At 42.0% G+C, this 25728-nt stretch overlaps 1 protein-coding gene across 1 annotated transcript; it reads left to right on the top strand.

Annotated features, from left to right (window-relative positions):
* The first annotated feature begins 342 nt into the window (after positions 1-342).
* Positions 343-24573, top strand: kcp (kielin cysteine rich BMP regulator). The gene is made up of 46 exons (XM_069163492.1): positions 343-590; positions 1134-1666; positions 1878-1950; positions 3061-3323; positions 3413-3587; positions 10145-10218; positions 10335-10428; positions 11073-11155; positions 11241-11334; positions 11421-11500; positions 11600-11685; positions 11795-11885; positions 12406-12505; positions 12643-12728; positions 13013-13106; positions 13189-13338; positions 13426-13532; positions 13616-13709; positions 13806-13979; positions 14076-14158; positions 14253-14346; positions 14662-14844; positions 14926-15096; positions 15246-15419; positions 15507-15589; positions 15664-15754; positions 15828-15910; positions 16001-16174; positions 16789-16968; positions 17084-17348; positions 18053-18135; positions 18234-18327; positions 18397-18570; positions 18693-18775; positions 19179-19296; positions 19399-19481; positions 19847-19946; positions 20049-20137; positions 20723-20825; positions 20918-21060; positions 21330-21502; positions 22365-22476; positions 22560-22661; positions 22749-22913; positions 23026-23326; positions 23909-24573. Exons 1-46 carry the CDS (start codon positions 488-490, stop codon positions 24127-24129), a joined length of 6279 nt encoding a protein of 2092 aa, XP_069019593.1. The 5' UTR covers positions 343-487; the 3' UTR covers positions 24130-24573.
* The last annotated feature ends 1155 nt before the right edge of the window (positions 24574-25728 follow it).

The raw sequence follows: 25728 nt of genomic DNA, 5'->3' as shown, positions 1-25728 counted from the left end.
GGGAAGAAAAGACTACACTCACAGATATCCCTGTGGAAACTGAATGCAGCAGAGACAAGAGCCTATGACCTCACACGCACTGCACACCTGAACTTTTTATTTGCGCTTCTTTCTCTCTCATCAAAAATGCGGGACAAGGGCTGTAAATATTTTTTAATTAATCATCACACTCTCACAGATATTCTCCTTTGTGATCATGGAGTCAAAGTGTGGTGTAATTATATGGCCCCAAGGGGGGAATGTATGTGTGCGACTGCAGAGAAGTGACGCCCTGCCTGCATCCAGATGTTTCATGTTTCCCCTGCGCGGTCTTTGGAGAGGTCTGCTCGCGGAGGAGCAGGGAAATCTTGAACGTACCGTCCATTGGTCCATGGCAGCAGATCGGGTTAAAAGGACAGAGAATACCATGCTTTTTGTGTAAAGTGCTTGGATTTTAATCCACGCTTTCCAATTTTTCTTTTCTTTTCTTTTTTTTTGCTTCTGGATAATGGAGAGCGGCAAACTGAGGACGGTCGTGCTGCTGGAGATTCATTTGCTCTGGGTCTTTGCGCTGCCTGTGCACGCACAATCTAGTCCAAATCAAGAGAGTGGTGAGATTACGGAAGTGTGCTTCGGTGAAATCTGTGACTGATTGTTTGATTCATGACTTTATTATCGTTTGCGTCTAATTCGTTTTTATTCCATATCTGTATTTCAATATGGCAAAAGATCTTCAATACCTCCCACTGAGTTTTAATAGGCTACTGTTAAAGTGGAAAATAAATGGGCCTTCCACTTAACTTGTGCATACATGTCTTTACACCACTTACTGGTTATAATTATACTCCATAAATCAAACAAACCTCCATTGTAACTTTCAGTTTCAGCTTTAAACAATGAAGATCTACCTCCAGTTAAAAGAGTGCAGATATTACATTGCATTAGGGACAGATCAGACGCACTGTATCATGCTGGCCTGTTGGTTTCAGGTCACTGAGGCAGCCATGTGTGATCAACTGATGAATGGCTTCATTATGTTTCATTCTCGCACAGACTTGCATAACCCAGAAACCACAGTATCATCCTCCTGACCTTATTAGGTTGTACAAATGTGTATGTCCCATGTCTGATTCTCTGTCTTATGTCGTTCCCAGTGATTGACCTTCTGGCAGCCCTAAACATGTCCCAACAAATAAGTGGTGTGGCCAGACTGCAGAGTCCAAGCAGCGTGGTATATAAGATACGTCCCAGAGCACCCTACCTGACCCTCCCTAGAGAATATTCCCACTTCCTGTACTCCAACCTTCAGGGTAGCATGGGGGTGCATTTAGTGGGACACCAGGGGCCAGGATCCAGTGCGACTGTCTTTTCCCTCTCCTCTGCATCCTCGCCCATTCTTCAGATCATCTCCTCCACCCTCAATAACACTCTGCGTTTGGACTACCGGGCTGGAGGAAGACCTCGGACCCTCGCCAGCTTTCACTATCCTATGGGAAACCCCTTCTCCAGAGAGGAATGGGTTCAGCTGGCTGTGAGCCTGGAGCCTGACAGACTGACATTTTTTGTAGACTGTCAAGAAGCTGCTGTTATACCAATAAAAAGTGAGAACAGGATCCACCTGGAATTGCCTCAAGAGGTTGTCATCACTCTTGCCAGCACACCAGGAAATAAAGACAGCAAATTCAGTGTGAGTCTTACTGCATACATGTGTATACACATGTAATCACCTTTACCGTTTGATTTACTTTTGACAGTTTTTTGTAATAGTTTTTTGGGGCCAGCTTTGATTTTACTAATGAAACAGAATGTCTGCCTACTCCTGAAAGCAATAATTAAAGCCATGTGAAGTTTATTATATACATATTCACAAAATAAATGAAATGTTACTTTCATTGCAGGGATATTTGAAGACGGCTGAAATTTCACTGAAAGCATATTTAAGGCGCCCATGGATCTGTTACAATGTTACAGGTAAAGAAAGCTTATCCTCATTAAAGCTGAATGGAAAGAAATGTATAAGAGCGTGTAATGCTCCCATCAGTCCACTAGAGGATACAGTATCGGTGTCATGTTTTGCCACATGGAGGCGCGAAAAGTACACACATGACCAGCGTCCAACAAGGATGTGATGAAGTACAAATAGTTAGATAAAGTTATGGGGAGCAGATTGGGGTTTGTTAGATTGAACAAACACAAAACTTTCAGCCGGGAGAAAACCCATAAGAACGCAAAACTCAACATGTATTTCGTTTACGCAACGTAAGTTACTCACATAACATAGTGTACGTGTAGTGTACGTTACGTTAGGTAAGTTACTTACATATGTAAAGTTACATACATATGTAAAGTTACTTACATAAAGTTACTTATTTTAACCTAAACCATCAACTTTTCCCAAACCGTAACCAAATGTTTTGGTGCCTAACCCTTGTCAAATCGCAACTGTGTCACATTTAACTCAATCCACGTTTTCCTTAACCTAACCACAAGGTTTTTGGTGCCTGAGAGCTGTAATTGAGTTTATATTTTTTTGGACACTGTATATGTATGAATGCTTGTCTGCACATTTACATATATTGTATATATCTGTTTATGATTACATGCTCTGGGGTTGCCTTGTGGAGAGAATTTACAGTACGACAGAGACTGCGTGTCATTCCCCTCTTTGTTTTCCTTTTTCTTCATTCTTTATTCCGATTATTGACCCCAAAGATTTATTACATTTAAAATTCTGGGATACGTGACAAGAATTTCTGCCAATGATGAACAGCTTATTAAACTTGTAAATCAATGCAAAAACTGTATTTAGCAACTCTAAAAACCCTAACAGTAAGACTCCTGTCATTTTCACAGTGAGTTAAAACTCAGTTGTGGGACCTCCGTGGTTGCATCAGAATTTGTTTGTCCTCAGGCAGAAAGTCCCCCAAACAGCTTGTTTGTTATTCCTCACTGTGGGTCTTAATTTTGACAGTGTTTTCCAGGATGTTTGTTTAGGCTCCGGAGTTGTTCCTTCATTCATTCAAAAATGATTCAGGAATCTCTTGCTTCGCTTTTCTCCCACCAAATTGTTTCCTCTTCTAGATGCCCTGCCGCCGTCTCAGTACACAGACGCACAGGATGCTTCACCTAGTAAACTTCAAACAAACCACAGGCCACAGGACCAAACCAAGCATCATCCCCAGGACATCCAGAGTGATCAGCTACAGAGAGGGACGGTACTAGGGCCTCCAGGGTCTCCTCAAGGGGTAAAGTCTGTTTCTCAGGCACAGAAAGATGACAGGCTGAGGAAGCTGGAAAAGAGGCTGGAGGAGCTAGCTTCTATGCTGGACATGGTCAAAACTCAGGTAATGATTGCACTTAGATAACTTATATGAAATATGACTTTTCATGAAACATCATGGGAAATATGTGTATTATTTTGGTTTTATAACAGAATGTAGACCTTCAGTCACGTGTAAAATACCTGGAGGGATGTGAGTGTGTGAAGCAGCGATGCATGTGGGAGGGACGTGAAGTGGAGGATGGTCAGCACTGGCGGATTGACCTCAACACTGTGTGTTCGTGCACATCTGGAAAGGTCACATGTCAACCTAACATCAAAACTGAAGGTGACTCCACTTTTGATTTTCTCAGTTTTTTATTTTTCATTTGTTATGTTCTATCTTTTTCTTCGTCGCTCGCATACAAAAATCTGTCTTTATCTTATTTTTCCATAATCTCAGCAGCAACTTAACATTAACATACATTCAACTGGTGTTGAGTAGATAGTTTGCAGATGGCTGTCCTTCCCCCAGACCCTTGTCTGTCTAGCCCCTGTCAAAATGGAGGCACATGTTTTGTCTTGACCTCTGACCCCGCTGGGTTTCACTGCTCCTGCCCCAACAACACCAAGGGACCATTGTGTCACAGACAGCAGAGACAGGTATTTTTGAACCAGACTGGAGTAGTGGAGTAGAGTAGATTCATGCAGTGTTACAGAATGTCCCCACCTTTGTGGTCCATGCTGTGAAAATGTATTTATCAATTAAAGGCCTTTTTAGCCACGCTAGCGTCAGTGGCTCTTGGGATTTCGGTCAGCTGGCTACTATGGTCCAGACTGACAGAACTATTTGATGGATTAATTTTTGTAAAGGGATTCATGATCTGCAGAAGAAAATGTAGGTGATTCCTTACCTTTTTGTTTCATATTTAACCTTTATGCAGTGATTCTCCTAATCAGCAAATGTTACCCTGTAAGCATGCAGAACAACAACTGTGAACACGCTAAACATCATGTTAAAACTGCAACTGCAAGTTAACATGTTGATTTTGTTACATATCACTAATTTGCATTTAGCTGAGAGCACACCTGTGTCTAAAAGCTGTGCTGAGACACTAGCGTGGATACAGACTTGTTATGTTAAGGTGTTTGTCTTTGTGTGCATTCCCAGTTGCGTCTACTGAGGTGTTTCTTTAGTTCAGTTTTGAGTATGTGTTTATTATATGTTTGGTTACCCGGCAGGTCTCCAGAACTTTTCAAATGCTTGAGGTGGGTCACAATCACAAATGAAAAAAGCAAGGTTCAAAACCTCCCTCTGTTAAGTGTTGTGCTACTGTAGTGTTGTTATAGCTTCTAATACTATAGTATTAATAGCATTTTCTTGTCAGTCATTTGTATTTGTCTCTATTTTGCCATTTATATATGTGTCTGTGCTACCACAGTAGTGGATGATAAAGGAACAGTTCAGCATTTTGGTGTATATTATATTCGCAAAACCTAATCTCAATCTGTAAATTGGACTATGCAATGCTAAATTGTACATCTATTGGCTGATGCTTCATATCAAAAATAATGAATGAGTGTATTTCTCAAAATGTCAGACTATTCCTTTAATGTAACTGCTCTTGATTTTAGATCACTCATTTGATTGCTTGTTATTTGATTGTGATTTAGCTGTAGAGCATTGCTTGGCCTGCTCCATTGGGTGAGCCCAATAGTAGTGCTTTGCTTTAATTTAGTCCTTTTGTCAATTCTGGCTTTATGAGCATTGCTTGGCCTGCTCCATTGGGTGAGCCCAATAGTAGTGCTTTGCTTTAATTTAGTCCTTTTGTCAATTCTGGCTTTATGAGCATTGCAGTGGGGTTTAAGGCTGGGTAAGAGGCCCTGTGTCACCCCTTCCCCACTTCTAGGCATGTTGGGTGCCCAAACCAGAGAACAACTGTGAAGGATTGCGGTCATTTCACCACCGCTGGGCCTTTAATCCTTCCTCTGGCCTCTGTGAGGACTTCTTCTACTGCACTGGAAACAGCAGCAACAATTTCCCCTCCCTTAATGCCTGTAAGGACCGGTGCATGTTAGGAGCATGTTGCTTCCGCAAACCAAAGCAGGGTCCCACCAGCCCGCTGCATTACATTCAGTATGAATACAACATTTCCACTGTGAACGGGAGTCTCTCTGGAAATGAAAAGCTTAATTTGGAGAATGAAATGTGGTACAGCAATACAGACTTCAACCGTACTGAGACGGATGATCTGAAAGGGAGCGCCAAAGGGATAGACTGCCGCAAGGATTCGGATTTTACTTTTAGCTGTGATTACCTCACTCGAACACAGTGTCAAGCCTTGGTGAAGGACCAAGCTGGAGAGGCACAAGTGGTGAGCTTCTCGCCTGGACTCAAGTGCTCTGACGTGAAATGCGGTGGAGGCTGTGGATGCTTCTTTCAACGCAAACGCTGGAAATACAGGGGAAGAAACGGGCAAAGCTGTAAAGACTGCACATGCACACAAAGTGGTAAAGTTGACTGTGTGTGCAAACACCTGACACAGCGTAAAGAGATTAGAGATCTCACGCTGAGAGAGAGGCAGTTATACCAACGGGCTGTCAGAAAACTCTACGCCAGGCCAGGTAAGGCTCTGAATTGAAGTCTTTTTTGATTAAAAAAAAAAAAAGGATAGTTGTGTTTTATAATCATTATTCCGATGGGTTTACTTTTGTCTGTCTGTGTTTGCCTGTGGATTTAGCTTTGTGGAACGGCTTTGCGCTACTAAGAGCTGAGTTCGCCCCCCAGGCTGGTGATCACACCTTCTTCCTCCCTTGGCACCGCTACTTCCTGCAGTTGGTGGAGCATGACCTACAATCAGTGTCATCATGCAAACTGACAATTCCATACTTTGAGTGGACAGTGGACTCTGGGTCAATGAAGTCTTCAGCTGCCTGGCAGGCTGGATTGTTTGGAGGAGACAGTGAGCCAGACTCAGGCTGCATCCCTCATCACCCTTTCCAGGGCTCAACATCCCATTTTCACTGGATCCCTTGTCTCAGACGAAGTTTCAACTCCTCGGTTTGTCAGACAGCTTTTATTGACACCACGTGGGACATTTTCTTTGAATGATTTGAGCTGTATTGCTGACCAGATTTGTCTAATTGATTTCTGCTGCTCCCTTTAGGTGTGGCTGCCAGATGCAGTGACCCTGCAGAGGACTATAAACCAGGCAGACTTCCAAGTGTTCTCCCAGTCTTTGCAAACCTTCTCTGGGCTCTTTAGGCTTTGGGTAGGGGGTCACATGGCTTCTCCGCTGGCTGCTTACGACCCTTTATACCTGTCACACATGGCGTTCATGGACAAGCTGTGGGACCAGTGGCAAGAGAAACATCAGCTTACATCCAAAAGACAAACTCCCAGTAATGACAATGCTCAGAGTGACGTCCTCTACCCTGCTACTTTGAGACATGTGAAGATGAAGCCTTTTGATGTTACCCCCGATGATGTAATTTCTTCTCAGCAGCAGACATGTATTGTTTATGTGCCTATAACCATTGGTGCACCTTGTAACGTGACATCTTTTCAAGCACACCCTCAAGGAAGTCCAAAATATCAGTGGCACAACACACCCTACAATAGTTTTGCCACTGAGGGCTTTAACAGCAGAGGTTTTGACCAGGATGGATATGATCCTGACGGCTATGACCAGAGCGGTTGGGACAGGTGGGGATACGGCAAAGATGGCTTTAACCTGGACTTCATTGATAAGGATGGATATGACGTGTCTGGTTTTAACCGCTATGGATTCAACCATTCTAATGTAACCTGGTTTGGCATGCATAGGGACGGGGTGCTTGAGAACAAAAGGATGGACAAAAAGACACACAGAAACAAGATAATGTCCGAGCTCTTCAGCAACAAAAACTACAGCATTTATGGGTTTGATCCGCTTGGCTTGGATCGAGGTGGGTTCGATGCATTTGGCTTTCGAACAGATGGTTACGACAAAGACAGTTGCAATTGGTTTTTCAATGGACCACACTACCTTCGAATCTACTTCCACACACAGCAACAGTTGATGACATCCAGTGACCGAGCTTTAACCCGCATCACCCGCACCTGCCCTGTTGTCACCTCCCTGCCCCAACACTGGCACACACAGGACTGGATGACTTTTGGTCTGGACACAAGCAGTGCTCTGAATGGCCAACCACAGCAGGACTGGGTGGGACAAAATAAGCCAGAAATGGATGATACTTTTCTTGCAGCTATTCAAAATTGGAGCAATTTATGGCTTCCAGTCACACCAGATCACAGGTATAGACATCACTAGAACAAAGGCACAATAGCTTCGCAAAGCCAGCCCTGTTTTTTGTTTGTTGCTCACTGTGGTGACACAGCTCAATCTGTATTTGTTTGGGAGAGGCATCAATTGAATTAGGTTGCATGGTTGGTGAATTACAATTGGCTTCCTTATCCTAGACATTGACAGGATTACACCTGATTGCTTGGCAGTTAGTGGTCAATTTTCAATCCATTGTTTTCTCATAAACTTGCAGATCAATGCAGCAAGTTGTTGTTGTCACATTATCATCATCTGTACCTCTCCCAAAAACTTAAACACTGAACTATCAAATTTTGGCAAATCTCAGGAGGTTTTTTAAACTAAAATCGTATCGGTCAGAACTGAAATTGAGACATGCCAGCTGTCTTTGGGAGGCTAATGTGACATTATCTTGAATAGTAAGATGAATCATTTCCAAATTGGTAATTTCAATCGTAGTTACTATATGATCCACTTTCCCCTGAAACACCGTAGGTTCTGTTTCAAGCTCCATTGGTTCAGCGGATGTCCCCTTGGCTCGGCACCTGTCACCTGCCCTGACCTCTGCCATGACGCCCATTGCCATGGTTTCCCAGATGCTGTCTGCCATATGAACAATTGCGGTTCCTGTTTCATAGAGTGGCGTGATTCGGCTACTGGAAACCATGTGATGTGCCATGACTGGTGAACACTGGACTGCCAGGAAAAAGAGGGAGTAACGAACAGCAGTGAGAAAGAGGATGAACCATCACACCTACTGAACATAGTCTCTGTGAGCTCAGAGAAAGATAAATGAGAGGAATAACTGTTGAAATGACTGCTACTGGAATTCAATTTGAGAAAAAACGTCAATGTAAATGTTAAAGTCGTTTAGTATGCTTGGAAAGAGTTTGCCTTATCCAAGACTATCCATTGTGAATGATGACATTTACATTTATAAACTCTCTACGGACTATGATTTATCTCCTCACTATAAAGTATTGGTTAACTCAGTGTACTAAAAGGCATATACAATATGAAAGGCGTCGCTTGTTGTTAGAAGATAGAGAATTATTACCCTACTGCAGTTCCCCCTAGCTCTGTGGAGCATTTTTGCATCTTTCAGTTTGTTGTTTGCAATTTTATAGATTTAGATTCACTATCATCCTTGTTTCCATTTGCAGGAGGAACATGTATTCAGAGCAAAAGTGCTTAAACAAAACAAGTGAATGTTGGTCTTACTTCAAAACACAACTTCAAATGAAGGATAATGCTTTTCATGACTGTCGAAATGCTGTTGGCAACAATGATATTAACTTTATAACTGGATGCTTTGTCAATATTGTGTTGCATTCAAAGGATCAGCATGATATTTTTATGTTTTTACCTATGCATTTTGTTTGACCTCCATTTGCCTTATTGTACTGTAAGTTCTTAAGTGCATCATTGAATTGTTCTACTTGAGGTAACCGTGTAAAACTAGTCATCGTGTAATGAAACAAATATGTGGGAGTGTAGTTTATGTTGGATTGGCCTCATTAAGGATTCCCCATCTCCCTTTTTTACTCACTTCACAAGTTCACTCCAGACTCCCACAAAGTTATGTGAACTTTGTTCTGCCCTTCTTATCATGCAGATTTTTGCCATTAGTGTAAAATATATTCGCCCAAACAGCCCGCTGTTCCCTCTCTCACCCCAATTGACTATTCCCTCTGTCACTGTCGCTGCCATTTCATCAGTCTTTCCCTTAATTGCTTCTGCATGTAGGCCAGAAGACTCCAATCGCACCCAGTTGATACACACTCGCAGGCTCCCACTCCCACACACTTTGATCTCATGCATGCTTGGCTTGATAGAGGAAATGCCTGTTGGCTGCTGGCACAGTAGGCAGTCTCACTAGCCTCTCTCTCTCACTCTGTGATTATTGCCCTCTCTCACACACAAACATATTGTCTCTGTCCTTTGGTGAGCTGTCATTAAAGTAATTATCTGCTGAAATGTCCAAGCTAAGCAAATATTATATCTAATGAGCACTGCAAATGCTTTTGATGACAAAAATTCTGCGCCTTCACTCACCAGCATTTGGTGTGTACTACACAATAAACATTTTTTTTTACATCAAAATAATTTAGTTAGCCACAGAGTGAAGGAAGTTGCTAGCAATCCTTAGGGCTATCCTCTGAACTCTTTTGTAGGGAATCCTCCAGGAAACCGCCATCCTGTCCGGTCTTCTTCAATCTGTCCTTTCTGCAGTAAATCTCTTTCTGTCTTAATAGACTTATATGACCTGCCTTTGGTAGTCTTTAACGTCTGGAAGTCTGCAAACACTTCTGGTTATGGTTACAGTCCATAAAACATGTGTGTGAAAGCAAGCATAGTATATTACATTAGAACCACGCTTACTTGAAAGAGAGCGGAGCCAGATGTGCCCCAGTGGCTTAGAGAATAACTGAAGAAAACCCGTGGAGACAGTCAGAGAGGGCAAAGGGCGAGACCAGCAATATTTCCACACTCCTCTTCTCTTACATACATATCAGAGTACATCCAAAAACTCAGGGATGCAAATACACACTCAGAAGCTCAAATATGTAAATGCACTAAAGAGTTGTCTCGTCTTCAGGGTGTGAGCTGGATGGAACAGTTCACAATGTGTCCTACAGCACTTCGGATGACTGTCAGACATGTACGTGTAAGGTAAGTATTTAAAGTCATAATGATCAAAACCAAACATAGTTATTGAGTCTGAACAAGTCTTTTTTTTTTTCTGATCACCTCTTTCTTTTACCTTTGTGTATCGTCACCGGAAATAGGGTGGTAAGAAGCAGTGCTCTCCCCTGTTATGTCCTTCACTGGACTGCACACTGACAGAGACTGTGCCTGGAGACTGCTGCCAGCGCTGCAGAGGTAAGGACTCAAAAAATAAACTGTACATAGCAATGAATATAAAACAAACCATTAACTGCACCTTATTTTTTCTTAAATATGTATTTATATTATACGTTGATTAGAGCATCCAGGCTTTTCAAAATATTACATAGAACAAAATTCAAATTGGCTTTCTAGAGCCTTTTGAAATTAAAGTCACCTGACAGTTTTTATGCTGTGGCAGCAACAGACTAGGCCGAAAGCATTATGTTTTCTGTCTCATTCTTGTGAAAACGACATCTAAAAAACGCTTCAAGGGAATTTATTCAGATTTGGCATAAATGGTAACTTGGTCCCAAAGATGAACTATTTGAGGATCAAAGGTAAAGGTCACTGTGACCTTCACTCATCACATTTCCACATGTCTAAATATACGATAGATCTTGCACTTTAGAGTAGCAAACCAATGCTCTATACTTACAATAAATACTGCTTGCTGTTATAAATGACAATGTATGACAACCACAAAACCCTCCCAAGACAACAGTTGGCTGTAGCCTGAAGTAAAATATAAAAACTTAACCCACTGTCTTTCTTTTCTGTGTGATTGTGTGGTGAACTTCTAACAACTTAACACCTGGAAGCATGAGAAGAGTAAAGTAATCTGAAGTATGTGTTTTCAGGTTGCACCCATTCTGGTGTCCGGTATGATCACAGAGCCAAGTGGAGGCCGGTAGAGAATCCTTGTGACGTCTGCTACTGTGTGGTGGGTTTCATACCAACTATCTGCTTACGTTCCTATCTAGTCTCTCACATTTCTCTCTAATGATACTGTTTTCTCCTCACAACAGGAGGGTCATGTTCGCTGTGAGAGAGATCGGTGTAACACCCCATGTAAAAACCCTGCCGCTCCTCCACCCAACACCTGCTGTCCAGTCTGTCAAGGTGGGTTTATTTGCTTTTCTGCAGCAGCATGTGTGTGTGATTAGCAGACTGAAGAGACTAATAAGGTCAATGTTTGTGTCTTGTAGGCTGTGGTGTGAATGGACGTGAGTTCCCTAATGGAGCTGTGATCCCGACTGGAGACCGCTGTCAGGAGTGCACATGTGTGGTATGTCGATCAGTTGTCGTAAAATATTTGTTTAATGTGTGTTAATCAGATAAGAATCATTTCATTTTGATGTGTACTGTACTGTTCTTTCTCTCCTAGAATGGAAATGTGGCATGTTCAGCCCTTCGCTGTCCTGGCGTGTCTTGCCACAACCCTGTGCATCACCCTGGAGACTGTTGCCCACGGTATACATTACTCCATATCACTGAAATCTCTTTTGAAATGTTGAGGTGGTAAATGTGTAATAATTTTTCTAACACATTTTGGTTTATGTTAATGTTGTGTGACCTATAGATGCGAGCAGTGTGAATATGAGTCTCAATTGTATGTGAATGGACAGAAGTTCCCTTCCAGGAGAGACCCCTGCCTCCACTGCCGCTGCTCTGTGAGTGTGGTGTGGCAAATTTTTCTAGTTATGTGATGTTCATGTGAACAGACTTATGATGTGCTGACAAAGTTTCATGACCCAGGCTTTCAAAGCACACCAATCGTTTGTACTTTCAGGAATAAATGTCCTCTCATTTTAAAGTGTGAAAACTAGGTCGTATTTTTATAGATGGAAATGTTGTTCATATATGTGAGCTTTGTATCTGACAACAGTTGTTAAAATGCTGCTGTCAGATACACAGCACAGATGTGATCACCCTCTGAGCAGACCTTAGGTGGGCGGAGTTGGACTGTCACCTGGACTAGCTCAACTACATAAGGTGGTGGCAGTCAGCCAGTCCTTCTGTCTCTGTTGGCTTCTACCTTCTTTGGTTTTGTTTCATTTGCAAATTTGTAGTTTAGTTTCTCAAAAACAAACCTATTTTTTTTAGCTACAATTCATGTGGTACTCTCCCCTCTTTTGTCCAGCCTTCAGCCGAGTTGTGATAATTTAATACCTTTTTGTCTCCATCTCTTAGGCAGGTGAAGTATCTTGTGAGCGTATGGATGCATCATGTCCCAAACCACACTGTAGACATCCAGTGAGGCGCAAAGGAGAGTGTTGTCCCACATGCAATGGTTGGTGTACAACATACAATTCCTTCAGGCTTTTTTAAAGTTTGTTTTGTTTGCTGCATGCTGTCCTACATTTCTATTGTATTTTTACCGTTCAAACTCAGACAAAAACAACCAAGAATTTGTGTTTGTTCCCCCAGAGTGTGAGTATGACAGGAGGGCGTATGCCGATGGAGAAGTGTTCATCCCTGCTGGGAGCGGACCCTGCCTGCAGTGCAGGTGTAAGGCAAGTTAGAGCAGTACACTCACGGGACATTATTAAATATTGTCCAAAATATCATTTCAAAAATGAAAAGATGAAGCTAACCACTGATTTTATGGGTTCTCGAACAAAACAAGGCAGAAATGTGCATCTGTTACAAGTGTCAAAACTGTCTCAAGTGTTCTGAATTTGAGCACAGTATCATTCCACTCTTCTCAGATCATCTGATGGGCATGCACATAATATTTTCACAGATCTTTGTGCTGTTTTAAACAGATTGAATATGAATTTGTATCTTTCTGTTTTAGGGTGGGAATGTAATTTGTCATGAGGAGAAATGCCCTCCTGTCCAGTGCTCCAACCCGATCATAGACCCACTTCTTTGTTGTCCAATATGCAAAGGTAACTACACACACAAACACACACATGCAGCTGCAGCTCATCAGTGAGTATTCTGTATAAAAACCCTCCTTTCTCTTTGTAGTGTGCGTATTGGAGGGGGTGGAATATCAAGAAGGCTCCAACTGGCACCCTGAGGGTCCCTGTTCCAGCTGTACCTGTGTGAATGGAGAAACTTTATGTACACACACACAATGCCCTCCTACCGATTGTCTGCATCCCACCAAGATTACTGGTAAGACTGTATGTGTGTGAGTAAGAGACTTTGTCTGTGTGCAGGTGAGAGTGTAACCTGAGTACATCATCGCTTGACTTTTCATAGACTCCTGTTGTGCAGTATGTGAAAGCTGCACGTATAACCATCGAATCTATAGCAACAGCCAGAGGTTTACAACCCCCGACCAGCCCTGCCACATCTGCACTTGTCTGGTGAGTGTGTCTCTATTCACAAACCCAGTGCGCAACACTTTTGCACCTTCACACTTGCTGACACAACTTCCCCTTCCCCTCAGCATGGCACTGTGGAATGTGAGAGACGAGGTTGTCCTCCACTCAATTGCACCAACTTCGACACCCTACCTGGAGAGTGCTGCCCTAAATGTCCAGGTACCCAAACTCAGACTGTAGTTCATGGAGTACCCTGTTCAGCAATTTATTTACGTCTTTCCTCAGTAAGATTAGCCTGTGTGTTTTTTTTGCCAGACTGCTCCTTTGAAAACCGTGTATTTGTGGACGGAGAGGCTTTTCCCAACCCTGTGAGTGTGTGTGAGGAGTGTAGGTGTGTGAGCGGAAGGGTTGACTGCCACCAAGCACAATGCCCCCATCCTCGCTGTAATGCACCTCAACCTGGAACATGTTGTCAAAACAACTGCAATGGTGAGAAAGTATAAGTTCACTCTCAGGGAAACAACAACAAAAAAAAAATCAACAAATTGAAATCTCACAATCACACAATATTCCTCTATTAATCAGGCTGCAGCTATGCTGGGAAAAAATATCCCAATGGACAGGAGTTTCCCCATCCTACTGACACCTGCAGGACATGCAGCTGCATAGTAAGAACAATCACGCATAACTCGTCTGACTATGTTGATCATCTGTGGGCTTCCTGAAAGCAGGTTTTTCATTCATATCTGTGTTGTGCTGCAGAATGGGAATGTACAGTGTCTGAAGAGGAGGTGCCCACCACTACCATGCTCCAACCCCAATGTATTGCCGGGAGACTGCTGCCCCCAGTGTCCTGGTGAGGATGTGCAAGACAGAAAAACTGCAAAGCTCAGTGATGAACTCCACAGAACAAACACCCATAAATCCACTTAAAAATCATTATAAGACAACATGATAAAAAAAAAAATCTTTCAAGCATCTGTTTCAGTTTGTCTTCAGTGATTCACCTTCTGACATTTTTACTTCCTTATCGACTGTGCTTGACGTAATTTTCGACAACATCTGGTGTTGTCCTTGTGTCTTGGCTCATGACGGCACGTTATCTGTCACAACATGGACTATGAAGTTGTGGAGTGGAGGCCTTTTATTGATTTAATTTATGCTCCTCCAGATCCTCCAGCAAACTGTGTGTATGAACAAAGGCCCTACAGACACACGGAGCGTTTCTACCACCCTGCTGACAGCTGTCGATCATGTTCCTGCACCAATGGGACCGTTTACTGTCAGCACAAGCCCTGCCCGTTTGCTCCGTGTTCTCACCCCATCAAACAAGACTGCTGTCGCACCTGCGAAGGTAGAAGTTCATATGTTCTATCTGAAGATGTTCATCTGTACTGCACATTTATTCTTAAGGATCTCCATATCTCTGTCGCAGGCTGCTTGTATGAAGGTCGAGAGCGAGCTAATGGGGAGACTTGGGATGACGCATCAGACCCGTGTGCTGTGTGTGTTTGTCGTGAGGGCTCCGTCCAGTGTGAGAGGAGACGCTGTCCGTCCTCCAACTGTAACCACCCAGTCCAGAGACAGTGCTGTATGTCCTGTGATGGTGAGTAGAAAACCTAACAGCAGTGCAACTTTCCAGAGACAATCCCAGTTACTGTTACTGAGCTCAGAGTAAACCGTGTTTATTCGAAAAGGGAAACATTCCCTTTTTTTTGTGCAAAAATCTATTAGTGTTTTTTTTTCTTCTTGCAGGCTGCATGTTTCATGGTAAAGAATATCCTGATGGCACTGAGTTTGGTGATGACAACGACCCCTGTGGTTTATGTTACTGTTATGGAGGGGACGTCATCTGCACCAAGATACCCTGTTATGGAGACTGCAGCCACCCTTACAAACCACCCGGAAAATGCTGTGGAGAATGTGAACGTATGTACAGTCAAAATCTATACTAAATCTTAGTTCATCTTTCCCATGATTATAGAATAACAAAATGAACCCGTCTTGTTTTGTCAGGCTGTTTATACAACAGTGCAGTCCTCATCAGTGGACAGTCCATCCCTGATCCAGGGAACCCGTGCTCTGAGTGTATCTGCCAGGTAGCTTCAACACACACAGACATTCCTGCTGGTTAATTTCTTCAGACAACACATCATGCTTGTTTTTCTTACAGAGCGGCTCAGTACGTTGTGTGAAGAAGTCGTGTCCAGCAGCCCTCTGTCCTCATCCGGTCACCAACCCATGTGGCTGCCCCATCTGTGACGGTATCCAGCTTACAACACATCACAGCTGATGTTACGTGGAGTAACTGAATAACCGATGCTTCACTCTGTGTAGGTTGTCAGTTCCAAGGTGTGACTTATGTTGACGGGCAGATCCTTCGAGGAGGAGAGCGAGGGTGCCAGGACTGCACATGCACAGTGAGTTGGAGAATTGCATTAGTCAGACCACTGACTTGCTGCACCCTCACAGCTACTGGATGTCTTTTTTTTCCTTTTTTTTTTTCGTAGACAGGTGAGGTGGTGTGTGTGCAGCAAAGATGCCCGGCAGTGTCATGCCCACACCCAGCTCTGGACAGCTGTGCTTGCGGAGTGTGTGATGGATGTAACTTTAACGGACGAGGCTGTTTCAATGGAGAAAGATTTCCACACACGACAGACCGCTGTCAGCTCTGCTCCTGTCTGGTATGATCACATACAGATTTTAATTTTCTATCCACAGTAAATGTGACTCACTACTGCTGGAGTTGTGGTACAGAGCAAATATGAGATAATAGAAAAATCTAAAATTAGTAGTAGTAAAAAATAGTAAAAAATGTGATAGAGTGGATGTTTTTATAGCAAAGGAACAGTCCAATAAAAATCTGTCTTTCCACCATCAAAAATCTGGCCATTAGATAATTTGTAGCTACTTCTTCTCAGAGGAGGGCAGCTATAATTTGATTTACATCAGTTACTAAGGATTCCATTAGAGACCCACAGTCACAGCAAATATGTGTCTAAATGTTTGAAAAACATGAACTTCTGGTAGCGCTTTAGAGCTATAATGAAGTGACAGCAAAGCATGTCAGAAGTATATTTGTGAAGAAACAATGAGCGCTTGCAAGGCGCAGACTAAAAACTTCTTACAGACATGTTTCAAGCACATTTGACACCACCCTGGCTCTGTGAGTACATTAAAATGAGGATTTGATTTTATACTCTGTCATTCATTCATCCTCAATTGTGAAAGATTATAAATGACTTTATTAGAAGGGAAAGTTTGGAACTCAACTGTTTGTGTTGTTTTGTGTGTATAGAATGGCGGTGTGGTGTGCGCACGTGTATCCTGTCCAAGTGTTGCCTGTGGGCATCCTGTGACCCCTCCAGGGGAATGCTGCCCTGTCTGCACAGGGATTTGCTTCCATCAGGGTAAAGACTATCAGTCCGGTTCCACCTTCACATCGCCCTCTGATCCCTGCTCGTCATGCTCCTGTCTGGTCAGTCTGATAGTTTTTATTAAATAAAAAAAACAACTATCATCTGACATATTAATGAAATCCCTCCATCTTTTCTCTTCATCTACTTTGTTCCTTCGTCTCATCCTCTGATCAGAATGAGGTGGTGAACTGTCACAAGAGACCTTGTCCAGTTCAGTGTTCACACCCCGTCCCATCAGATACCTGCTGCCCCGTCTGTGACTCCTGTCTGTATGAGGGTGTCGTGCACTCTCACAGTCATACTTTCAAACCCTCATCCAACCCTTGCCAGCGCTGCACCTGTGTCAGAGGCACCGTTACCTGCGTGCCCCTCGTCTGCCCACCAACACCCTGCGCGCGACCCGTTGCCAAGCCAGGACAGTGCTGCCCTGGGTGCACAGGTACTTCTTGAAATGTTTACATAAATGATTAGCTTTTATGTTTTGATCAATATGTAATATATTTAACCCAGAAAATCTTCAATAACAAATAAGCAACTCACAATTTTTTAACATGAGAAAATATTGCAGCCCATTTTTTCTGAATATGCTCCATTCAAAGTAAAGCAGACATCAAATAATATAGGTCTCCTATTCTTTTATTGATAATAGTGACTGTGGAAAGATCTAACTCCATATTAATTCACTTCTTACATGTGAAAATTGTTTTGTTCAACAGTTAATGTGCAATAGAATAGAGTATACACGTTGTTTTCAAGCCTTGATTTTTACACTGTTAAACTGAAAAATGCCAAGAGTACATAATTTGTACTTTTAAAATTAAATGAAATAGTGATTTAACATTTAATCCATGTTTAATTTTTGTTCAAAAATGTGTTGTAATATTTAAAGTACTTTATGTGATATTCAAAACAAAACAGGAAGTGATTATTTTCAAGGTGTTTCTGTGACTTTTTGGGTTGTAAATGTTTCCAAATCCATCCAGCTTTAAAAATGTTAAATTCAAGCACCTGGTCACAAAAACAAAATGATACAGATGAAAAAAAAGAGCCTTTTTGACCCTTCGATAAACTTATTCAGGAAACCTTCTTAAATCCTTCCATTTCTGCTCTCTGTCGTTGTCTCTTGTCTGTCTCTGGTCTCAGTGTGTAGGCTGGATGGACAGGAGTTCAGTGACGGGCAGACATGGACCATGAGTTCAAACCACTGCTCCACCTGCATCTGCCAGGTCTGACTTTGTAAAATTGTCTGAAAATCGATTTTTTTTCTCTCTCTACACTTGCTTCCTTCCTTATATTCAAGTGCTAAACCGTCTTAATCTCGCAGGCAGGTGAGGTGCAGTGTGCATCTCCTCAGTGTACAAAGCTGCCCTGTATGCATCAGGTGACTGATCCAGGAGCCTGCTGTCCTCGCTGTAGAGGTAAATAGACCTTTCAAAATGACATCCACTGGATGAGGAGTTTGCCATTGATTACATTTTCCTTCTCAGGTTGTATGTATGGAGGAGAGGAGCACACAGAGGGCAGCAGCTGGTTCGCAGACTCCACTCCCTGTATGACCTGCATGTGTGTTGACGGAGTGACCACCTGCTCTGAAGTACGCTGCCTCTCTCCGTGTATCAACTTCATCGATGTGCCGGGGGAGTGCTGCCCGGTGTGTGCCGGTAAGCAAAGTCACAAAGTACTGTTTCTCTGAAGTCTCTCCCAGTTATGAAAGATTTGAAAGCTCTAAGTTCCATGTAAGATTTTTTTTTGGTGTTTGATGATCATGGTTATTTTTGGGTAGACTGTGTGTTTGAGGGCAGAGTGTACGGCCCGGGGGACAGTTTCCATCCAGCTGATGACCCCTGCCAGATCTGCACATGTGAGGTATTATACATACATATACTGTAAACCAGACACGTAGATGTGATGCAGTAATAATTTATGATTTTTATTTAATTTAACCTGTTAGCTTCATAGTTATATTGATTATATGTTTTAAAACAATAGAAAATGGGGGGGGGGGGATGGACAGCACAACTTATAAAATATGTTTGTGCTGTTTTGAAAATGTTTGCATTTTCGTTTAATAGATTAATTCAACGATTAACAGATTGTAAAAATTGTTGTCAGTTTATGTTTAATTGATGAATAAGATTTAGTTAAGTAGTTAGGAACAGAGGTAGAAACAGCCGCAATACAAACAGATAAGGATGATACCTTTTAGCGCTAGTATAGACATTGTAATAGTAGTAATAGTTGTCATTGTAATCTAATCTGTGTACCTCAGGTGATGCCGGACGGAGAACAACACCTGAGGTGTTACCGAAAGCAGTGTCCCAGTCTGGTCGACTGTCCTAAGAGCAACATCTTCTCTGGACCAGACTCCTGCTGCCCCGTCTGTGCACGTCAGTACTAAACTAGCTGTCACACAGTGTGTTTTGTCTCTGCACTGTCGCTGAGCTCTATAACATTTGTGTGTGTGTGTGTGTGTGTGTGTGTGTGTTTAGAGCCTCTCAGTAACTGCACCGCTGCGCTGATTGGTAATGAGGTGTTGGCAACAGATGACCCCTGCTTTACCTGCCATTGCAAGGTAAAACAGCAACAACACTATTTATGGGCAGACATGTCAGGAATATTGTTAAGAACATTAATTGATGTTTGATTTCAGTCAGAGCTAAGGATTAAAAGCCGTATGAATGTATCTCTGGTACATTATATGCTAGCTTGTGAGGAAAAAAACATTGTTATTGTAGAACAAATAAATTAGCCAGGTAGAGTAAATATCAAATCAAAAATGTCTTGTGCCAAGGTAAAATATCATGGTGCAATCATCTGTCTCTAATACAGAGTAATGTGAGCTTTACTTTATTTAAGCTCCTATCGATCTTATTGTTGAGTTGCTGCTGCCTGATCCACTATGTAACTATTGACACTGTGCCTGTGTCTCCAACACAGGACCTGACGTGGACTTGCTTGTCCCAAATCTGTGTCCCAGTCACTTGCCCTTATAACGAACAGTTCACCTCTCCAGACTCATGCTGTCCTGTTTGTAAAGGTGAGATCTCACACCATAAATGGTCACATCATACCATCATCATGAAGCCTGGAGGATTTATTTCTTTGGTATTAAAACATTCCTAACTATGATAACTTGCAGATTGTGTGATTGAGGGTCAGAACAGGCGTGTGACCAACGGCACCAGCTGGACAGACAGCGATGATGATTGCGTCACATGTACCTGTAATGTGAGTCGAACAGAAATAATTACACTCTTATTGAAAGTAACAAAATAGTATTTATTTGTATGTCATCTTTTTAAAACATTTGCTTTCCAAGATAACATAATGGAGTTTCATAAGTAAAATAGTTTCTATCTAAAGGAGTGTCAATAAACACAAAGGAATAGACTCAAAAAGAGTCACTAAAAGCAGTGTTTGCCAATCTCAAGTAGCATTGCAGCTAATTGTTTGTTAGCATGAGACAAGGGTATGAATCTGGCAAGGAACAACTCCCAAGTAATGTGGCCTCAAACATTTCAGTATTGCAGCAGCCTGGCAGCCTGGTGATATTTTGTTACAGAGACCAGGAAATGACCCAGAGTGGATGAATTAAATCACAGAATATCTTTTCAAGGTCTTCAAATAGGGAGGACTTGATTCTAGTAATGTCTCTAAGCTGAGAAAACCCCTCAAATTACACTTAATTAAAGGCTTGATAGTAAGATCTAATATTGAATCATAGATTTCCTAAACTAGATATGAGATGGTCAATAGGTTTTCAGATCATCTACGGCTACTAAAGTAACCCCTTCTGTCTGTGTGCATCCTTAGTTGGGCTCTATTGAGTGCAGCATTGAAGAGTGTTTACCTGCAGTTTGTCTCGTTGGCCAAAAACAAGTGAAGATTCCTGGAAAATGCTGCAATGAATGTCAAGGTATCCCAGCCAGCAAATAAAGGCACCTCTGTACTTTTGCTTAAAGTTATGTCAAACAAGTATTTAATGTGTGTATTCTCTCTGTGTTGTAGACTCAGGGAGGTCGTGTTTGTACCAGGGGACGGTGTATCACTCCAATGAACAGTGGGAGGTGGATGAGTGTACCGGCTGTACGTGTGTGTCTGGAGATGTACACTGTCACAGTGAACGCTGCCCTCCCCTCACCTGTACAACAGTCAGTACAACAAACAAGCACACACACGATTTCTCAGCGTTTCTTCATATTCTGAAATGTTCCCCTGATGCCTCACTGTTTGAACCCCTCAGTCTGTGGAGAAACAGTAAACATCTGACATTTATATCAGTCTTGGCACTCTTGCTGCTTGATCCGAGCTAATTTTGACACTGCAGACATTTATTTACCTTCCACTGAGTCTCCTGGGTTCATCATAGTTGAACAGCCAGTGTAACACGGTCCGTGTGTTTTTGTGTGTTTGCTCTCAGGATGAGATGCCAGCAGTTGTCCCAGGGTTGTGTTGCCCTCATTGCCTTCCTCGTCCAGCTACGTGCATTGCCTTTGGCGATCCTCATTACCGTACCTTCGATGGCCGCATGCTGCACTTCCAGGGAACATGCACGTACGTTCTGGCACAGGACTGTGAAGGTGGAGACTTCAGGTGAGAGGGTCACCATGGTTACCCAAGCAAGTGCTATATTTGGCAATGAACATGTTTTTTTTCTTCTTATCTAATTGTTGCTTGGAATATTGATCAAATACTTTTAAGATCACCTCTACTTTCCCTCTAAAAATCTTTCAAATAAAATAATCTAAGAGAAAAAAAATCCTCCTGGGTTGAACTGCTCACAACTCCAACTCAAGTCCCCTAAAGGCTGTATGTTCCATTTGAAAGGCCTTGAAACTCTTTTCAACTGGGTTAGTTTTAAAACAGCACACATTTTCACCAGTTTGTTGAAAAAACACAGAACCATAGCGTAACCACTGCAGCAGATTTTTTTTTATTGTGAAGGTTGGTCAGGGAAAGACATGATCTTGTATTGTTTACCTGCAAGTATCTTACTACAAATATTTACTTCAGTCCAACTGAGTTACATGAGCAAATTATGGATTTTGAGGAGACAATGAGTAAGTGCAAGAAAAATGCTCTGTATAATGTTTTTATTTGTAGACTAAAAAGAAATAAGATACACTGACATCTTCACAGTTCTTGCTTCAGCGTCTACTAAGCTACTTTTCAGGTTTCGAAGCTTCTTTTTTTCTTTTTTTGGTGGTAACATATGTAAAGGTTCAAATTTAGGTTTGCAAACCAAGAACGTTAACAGTTCTGTGTTGGTGGGAAAGCTACTAACATGATTGATGGGATCAGATTTTATTGATTCACATACAAATATTTCTGTATTTGTGTTGTTTGAAGTCATTTCATGAGACTTTTTCATAAAGGACCCATTTTAAAATAAAATAAAAAAGTGAAGTCAATAAGTAAATACATAAAGCTCAGCGACTCCTCTTTATTTCTACAGTATTCATGCCACAAATGATGATCGTGGACGTAAAGGAGTGTCCTGGACAAAAGAGGTGACTGTGTTTTTAGGAGATGTCACAGTGCAGCTACTCCAGGACTGGGTTGTCAAGGTTTGTGTGTAAAAGTACTGCAAATGATTTTCTCCAATTATTTTTGTGTTTTTCCTCCACTTAGCCATTTTTGTGCTCTTCAGGTGAATGATGAGGTTGTGACTTTGCCATTCCTCAAAGAGCCGTACATCTATTTAGAGCGACAAACCAACACTATCTTACTCAACACGAACATTGGGCTGAAGGTATAGTATTCCTCTTTCCCTATTTAAGTTTTTACAGTTTGGACAATTTTGAAGCACGCTTATATATATATACCGGTCCACCTCAAGGTGCTGTGGAGTCCTCGTTCACACCTGGAAGTGAGTGTGCCAGGATCCTATAAGGGCCACACCTGTGGTATTTGTGGAAACTTCAACAACTACTACCAGGATGACCTCCGAATGCCCAGTGGACAACTCAGCCTATCAGAGGCTGACTTTGGCAACAGCTGGAGGGTAAAAAAATACACAGAAGTAACAAGAGAGGCTGAATTAACGACACACAGTTAATTACCATATAAAAACAGGTTTCAATGCATGTAAATCAAATAATTGTTTGTCATTTAAGGTCACAAATGGAAGCCATTCCCTCTTATCCTGTCGTCCTGGTGAGGATGTCGATCCCTGTAAGGATGCAGGCTACCAGGCCAAGAAGGGGGCCAACGCTCGCTGTAAAGTCCTGAAGTCTGCCGTCTTTAAACCTTGTCATCGCGTCGTCCCTCCCGAACCGTGGTACGGCGCTTGTGTATATGACCTCTGTGCTTGTGGGGCCAATACTGATGAGTGTCTGTGTGATGCACTGGAGGCCTATGCCAGCCAGTGCAGAGAGGCTGGAGCCATCCTGCAGTGGAGGAGCGCATCGCTGTGTGGTGAGTAAAACATATAGGTCACAAAGGTCTTGAAAAAAAAGTGGCGCATACACTGTAGGGTACAAAATAGGGAGTGATTTTTTTTAAATTGCCTCTGATCAAATAAATAATTGATCAGTGATTTTATTTTTTTCAAAACTAAGCTGTATTGTTGCTTAATTAGTCAGAAATATTATCATGTTATTATGAAAACTGACTTGATTAGAAGTTTTCAGGGCCTTTAAACATGTACCATCTGGCAGTGAATCAAAAAGATACAGATACTTTTTTTATTCATAGATCTCAAAACTGCCTCTGACTCTGTCTCAAATTTGGTTAAAATAAAATCCCCTAAGTCCACCTCCTCTAACTTTAAACTACACCGAGATGTTTTAAAAAGCTACAACCAAGTAGTCTAGAACAATTCAATCTCAAACAGAACTAAATGTACAGTCCCCCCTTGTGAACATGTCCCCTTATTGTTGTTAACCACCTGCTGATTCCTACTGGGCATCAGTAAAGATCAACATAAGTCATACCCTTAAATATATACTGCTCACAGTGTTCTCAGTGTCTCATTGTTTTGTCCCCTGTCTTCCACAGCTGTGGGCTGTCCAGTGGAGAGGGGCTTTGTGTTTGACGAGTGTGGCCCCCCGTGTCCTGTGACCTGCTTTAATGCTGACGTACCACTCGGGGTGATAGAGAGCCACTGCTTCAAGCCCTGTGTCCCAGGCTGCCAATGTCCTGCTGGTCTGGTTTTACACAACAACTACTGTATACAGCCGGAAAAGTGTCCCAAGATCATCCATGGCAACCCTTCATGATGCTTGAACTGCTCATATACAAGTGGACGCTCACTTTTATGCACACACACACACAAGCACGCACTGCAGCCTCTGCACCAGCCTCCTGTTACTGTACAACAATGTTTTAAATGGAACAATATCCAGATGAACCTCCAATATGTGGATTCTACATACTGACTGAAGTTAAATACTGCATTTTTGTGTTTTTATAAAAATTGTTATATGTAGCACTGAATATTTATACTACACAAGGGATTTTTATTTAAATTTTTCCCACGTATTTTAATGTACTCATTTTTTTTATATTGTTTTAACTATTATTTACTATCAAAAGAGAATTTGTTCACTGTGTAGGTTAAATTTAAGCACTGTGCAATGTCTGATTTAAACCACATAATCTCGGGTACTCCTCTTTTCCTTCTCTATTTCACTAATAAACAAAGGTTTCACAAATATTTCAAATGGTTCATGTTGTCATTTAACGCAGGAGTCGCATGTGCATCGTAAGTTAGAGGGGACCCAAAATAGATCTCTGGTGGACCCCAAAAAATAGAGGAGCACAAGAGGAGGTCGCATTTCCAAGCATTACAGAAGAATAAGGCAGTAAGTCTCAGATATACTATATTTACATTCTCTATTCTCCTTATAAATACTATCATGCCTCTGCATGGAAACTTCCTCAGAAATTATGAAAGAATCAGCAGGATGTTACAGGCCTTGAAAAGTTCCCACACCAGTGGGTGTTTTATACGATTAATCGTAATATAGACTGTATTTGACAAGCAGCATACTATACAAGTTATAGACTGGTATCCACCAACTTTCACTAGAATTTGACTGTTACAGAACATGTTTCACACAAGTGTAATGTGTTACATGGTCATGTATCACATTTCACTCCTCTGTGTCTCACTCTGACAGATACACTGTCACTTTTGTTGCTTGGTAAGATGATCCAGCTGTTGTCCAGAGGACTGCGGTAACCATAGTAATATCTTGTATAATTTATCAGCACGCTGTGGTGAAAACATGGAGAAGGTAGGTTGTGTTGTTGTTGTGTGAGAGATGCATTCGTTTTCATTGCATATGTGTGAGTCAAAATTTACATTTTCGTGGTTTGCTACAGGATTGTGGTCTTTACCAATCCCTGGGCATGTCTGGTGGAGCGGATTTTTCCACGGAAGAAGTGAGTCTGCTCTACCACAAATTGTTTCACATTCCCTCCAAACCCAATGAGGCACATACAGCCATGAAGAAGGTAACAACTCAGTTATGTTTTGTAACAAACGTCACTATCAAAGCAGCTACAATTTGATCATCATTTATCATCATAGCATGCTGTTGAGGAGCTGGGTGTGTTTCAGATTGCAGGAGGCGACGATAGCTGGTCCTGTGTTGGTGAAAATATTTTGGATGTTCTCTTAGAAATGGAAAGGGAGAGGGAAAAGAAGGAAATGGTACAATTAAATGTTCTTTTTTTCTATGTAATTGTATGAAAATACCTGGAATCCAAAATTTATTTTATGTACTTTTAGTAAACAGTAAATGCTGTTATCTTTAGTTGTACTGGGACCTCCAGCTACTAAACACTGGAAATCTTCATCGCACGGTGGACGG

This window comes from Embiotoca jacksoni, unplaced genomic scaffold, assembly GCF_022577435.1.
Source record: "Embiotoca jacksoni isolate LCO1_2020_lvr unplaced genomic scaffold, fEmbJac1.0.p SCAF_3, whole genome shotgun sequence".
NCBI lineage: Eukaryota > Metazoa > Chordata > Actinopteri > Embiotocidae > Embiotoca > Embiotoca jacksoni.
Note: the sequence above shows the minus strand (reverse complement) of the source record. Positions and strands in the feature narration are given on the sequence as shown.

Bases quoted from the DNA above. Each gene is read 5' to 3' on its own strand.
- kcp (XM_069163492.1), top strand. From the start codon at position 488: ATGGAGAGCGGCAAACTGAGGACGGTCGTGCTGCTGGAGATTCATTTG. The intron at 13,107-13,188 runs GTAACTACACAC...TTCTCTTTGTAG, and splicing joins TTGTTGTCCAATATGCAAAG to TGTGCGTATTGGAGGGGGTG. The intron at 23,327-23,908 runs GTGAGTAAAACA...TGTCTTCCACAG, and splicing joins GAGGAGCGCATCGCTGTGTG to CTGTGGGCTGTCCAGTGGAG.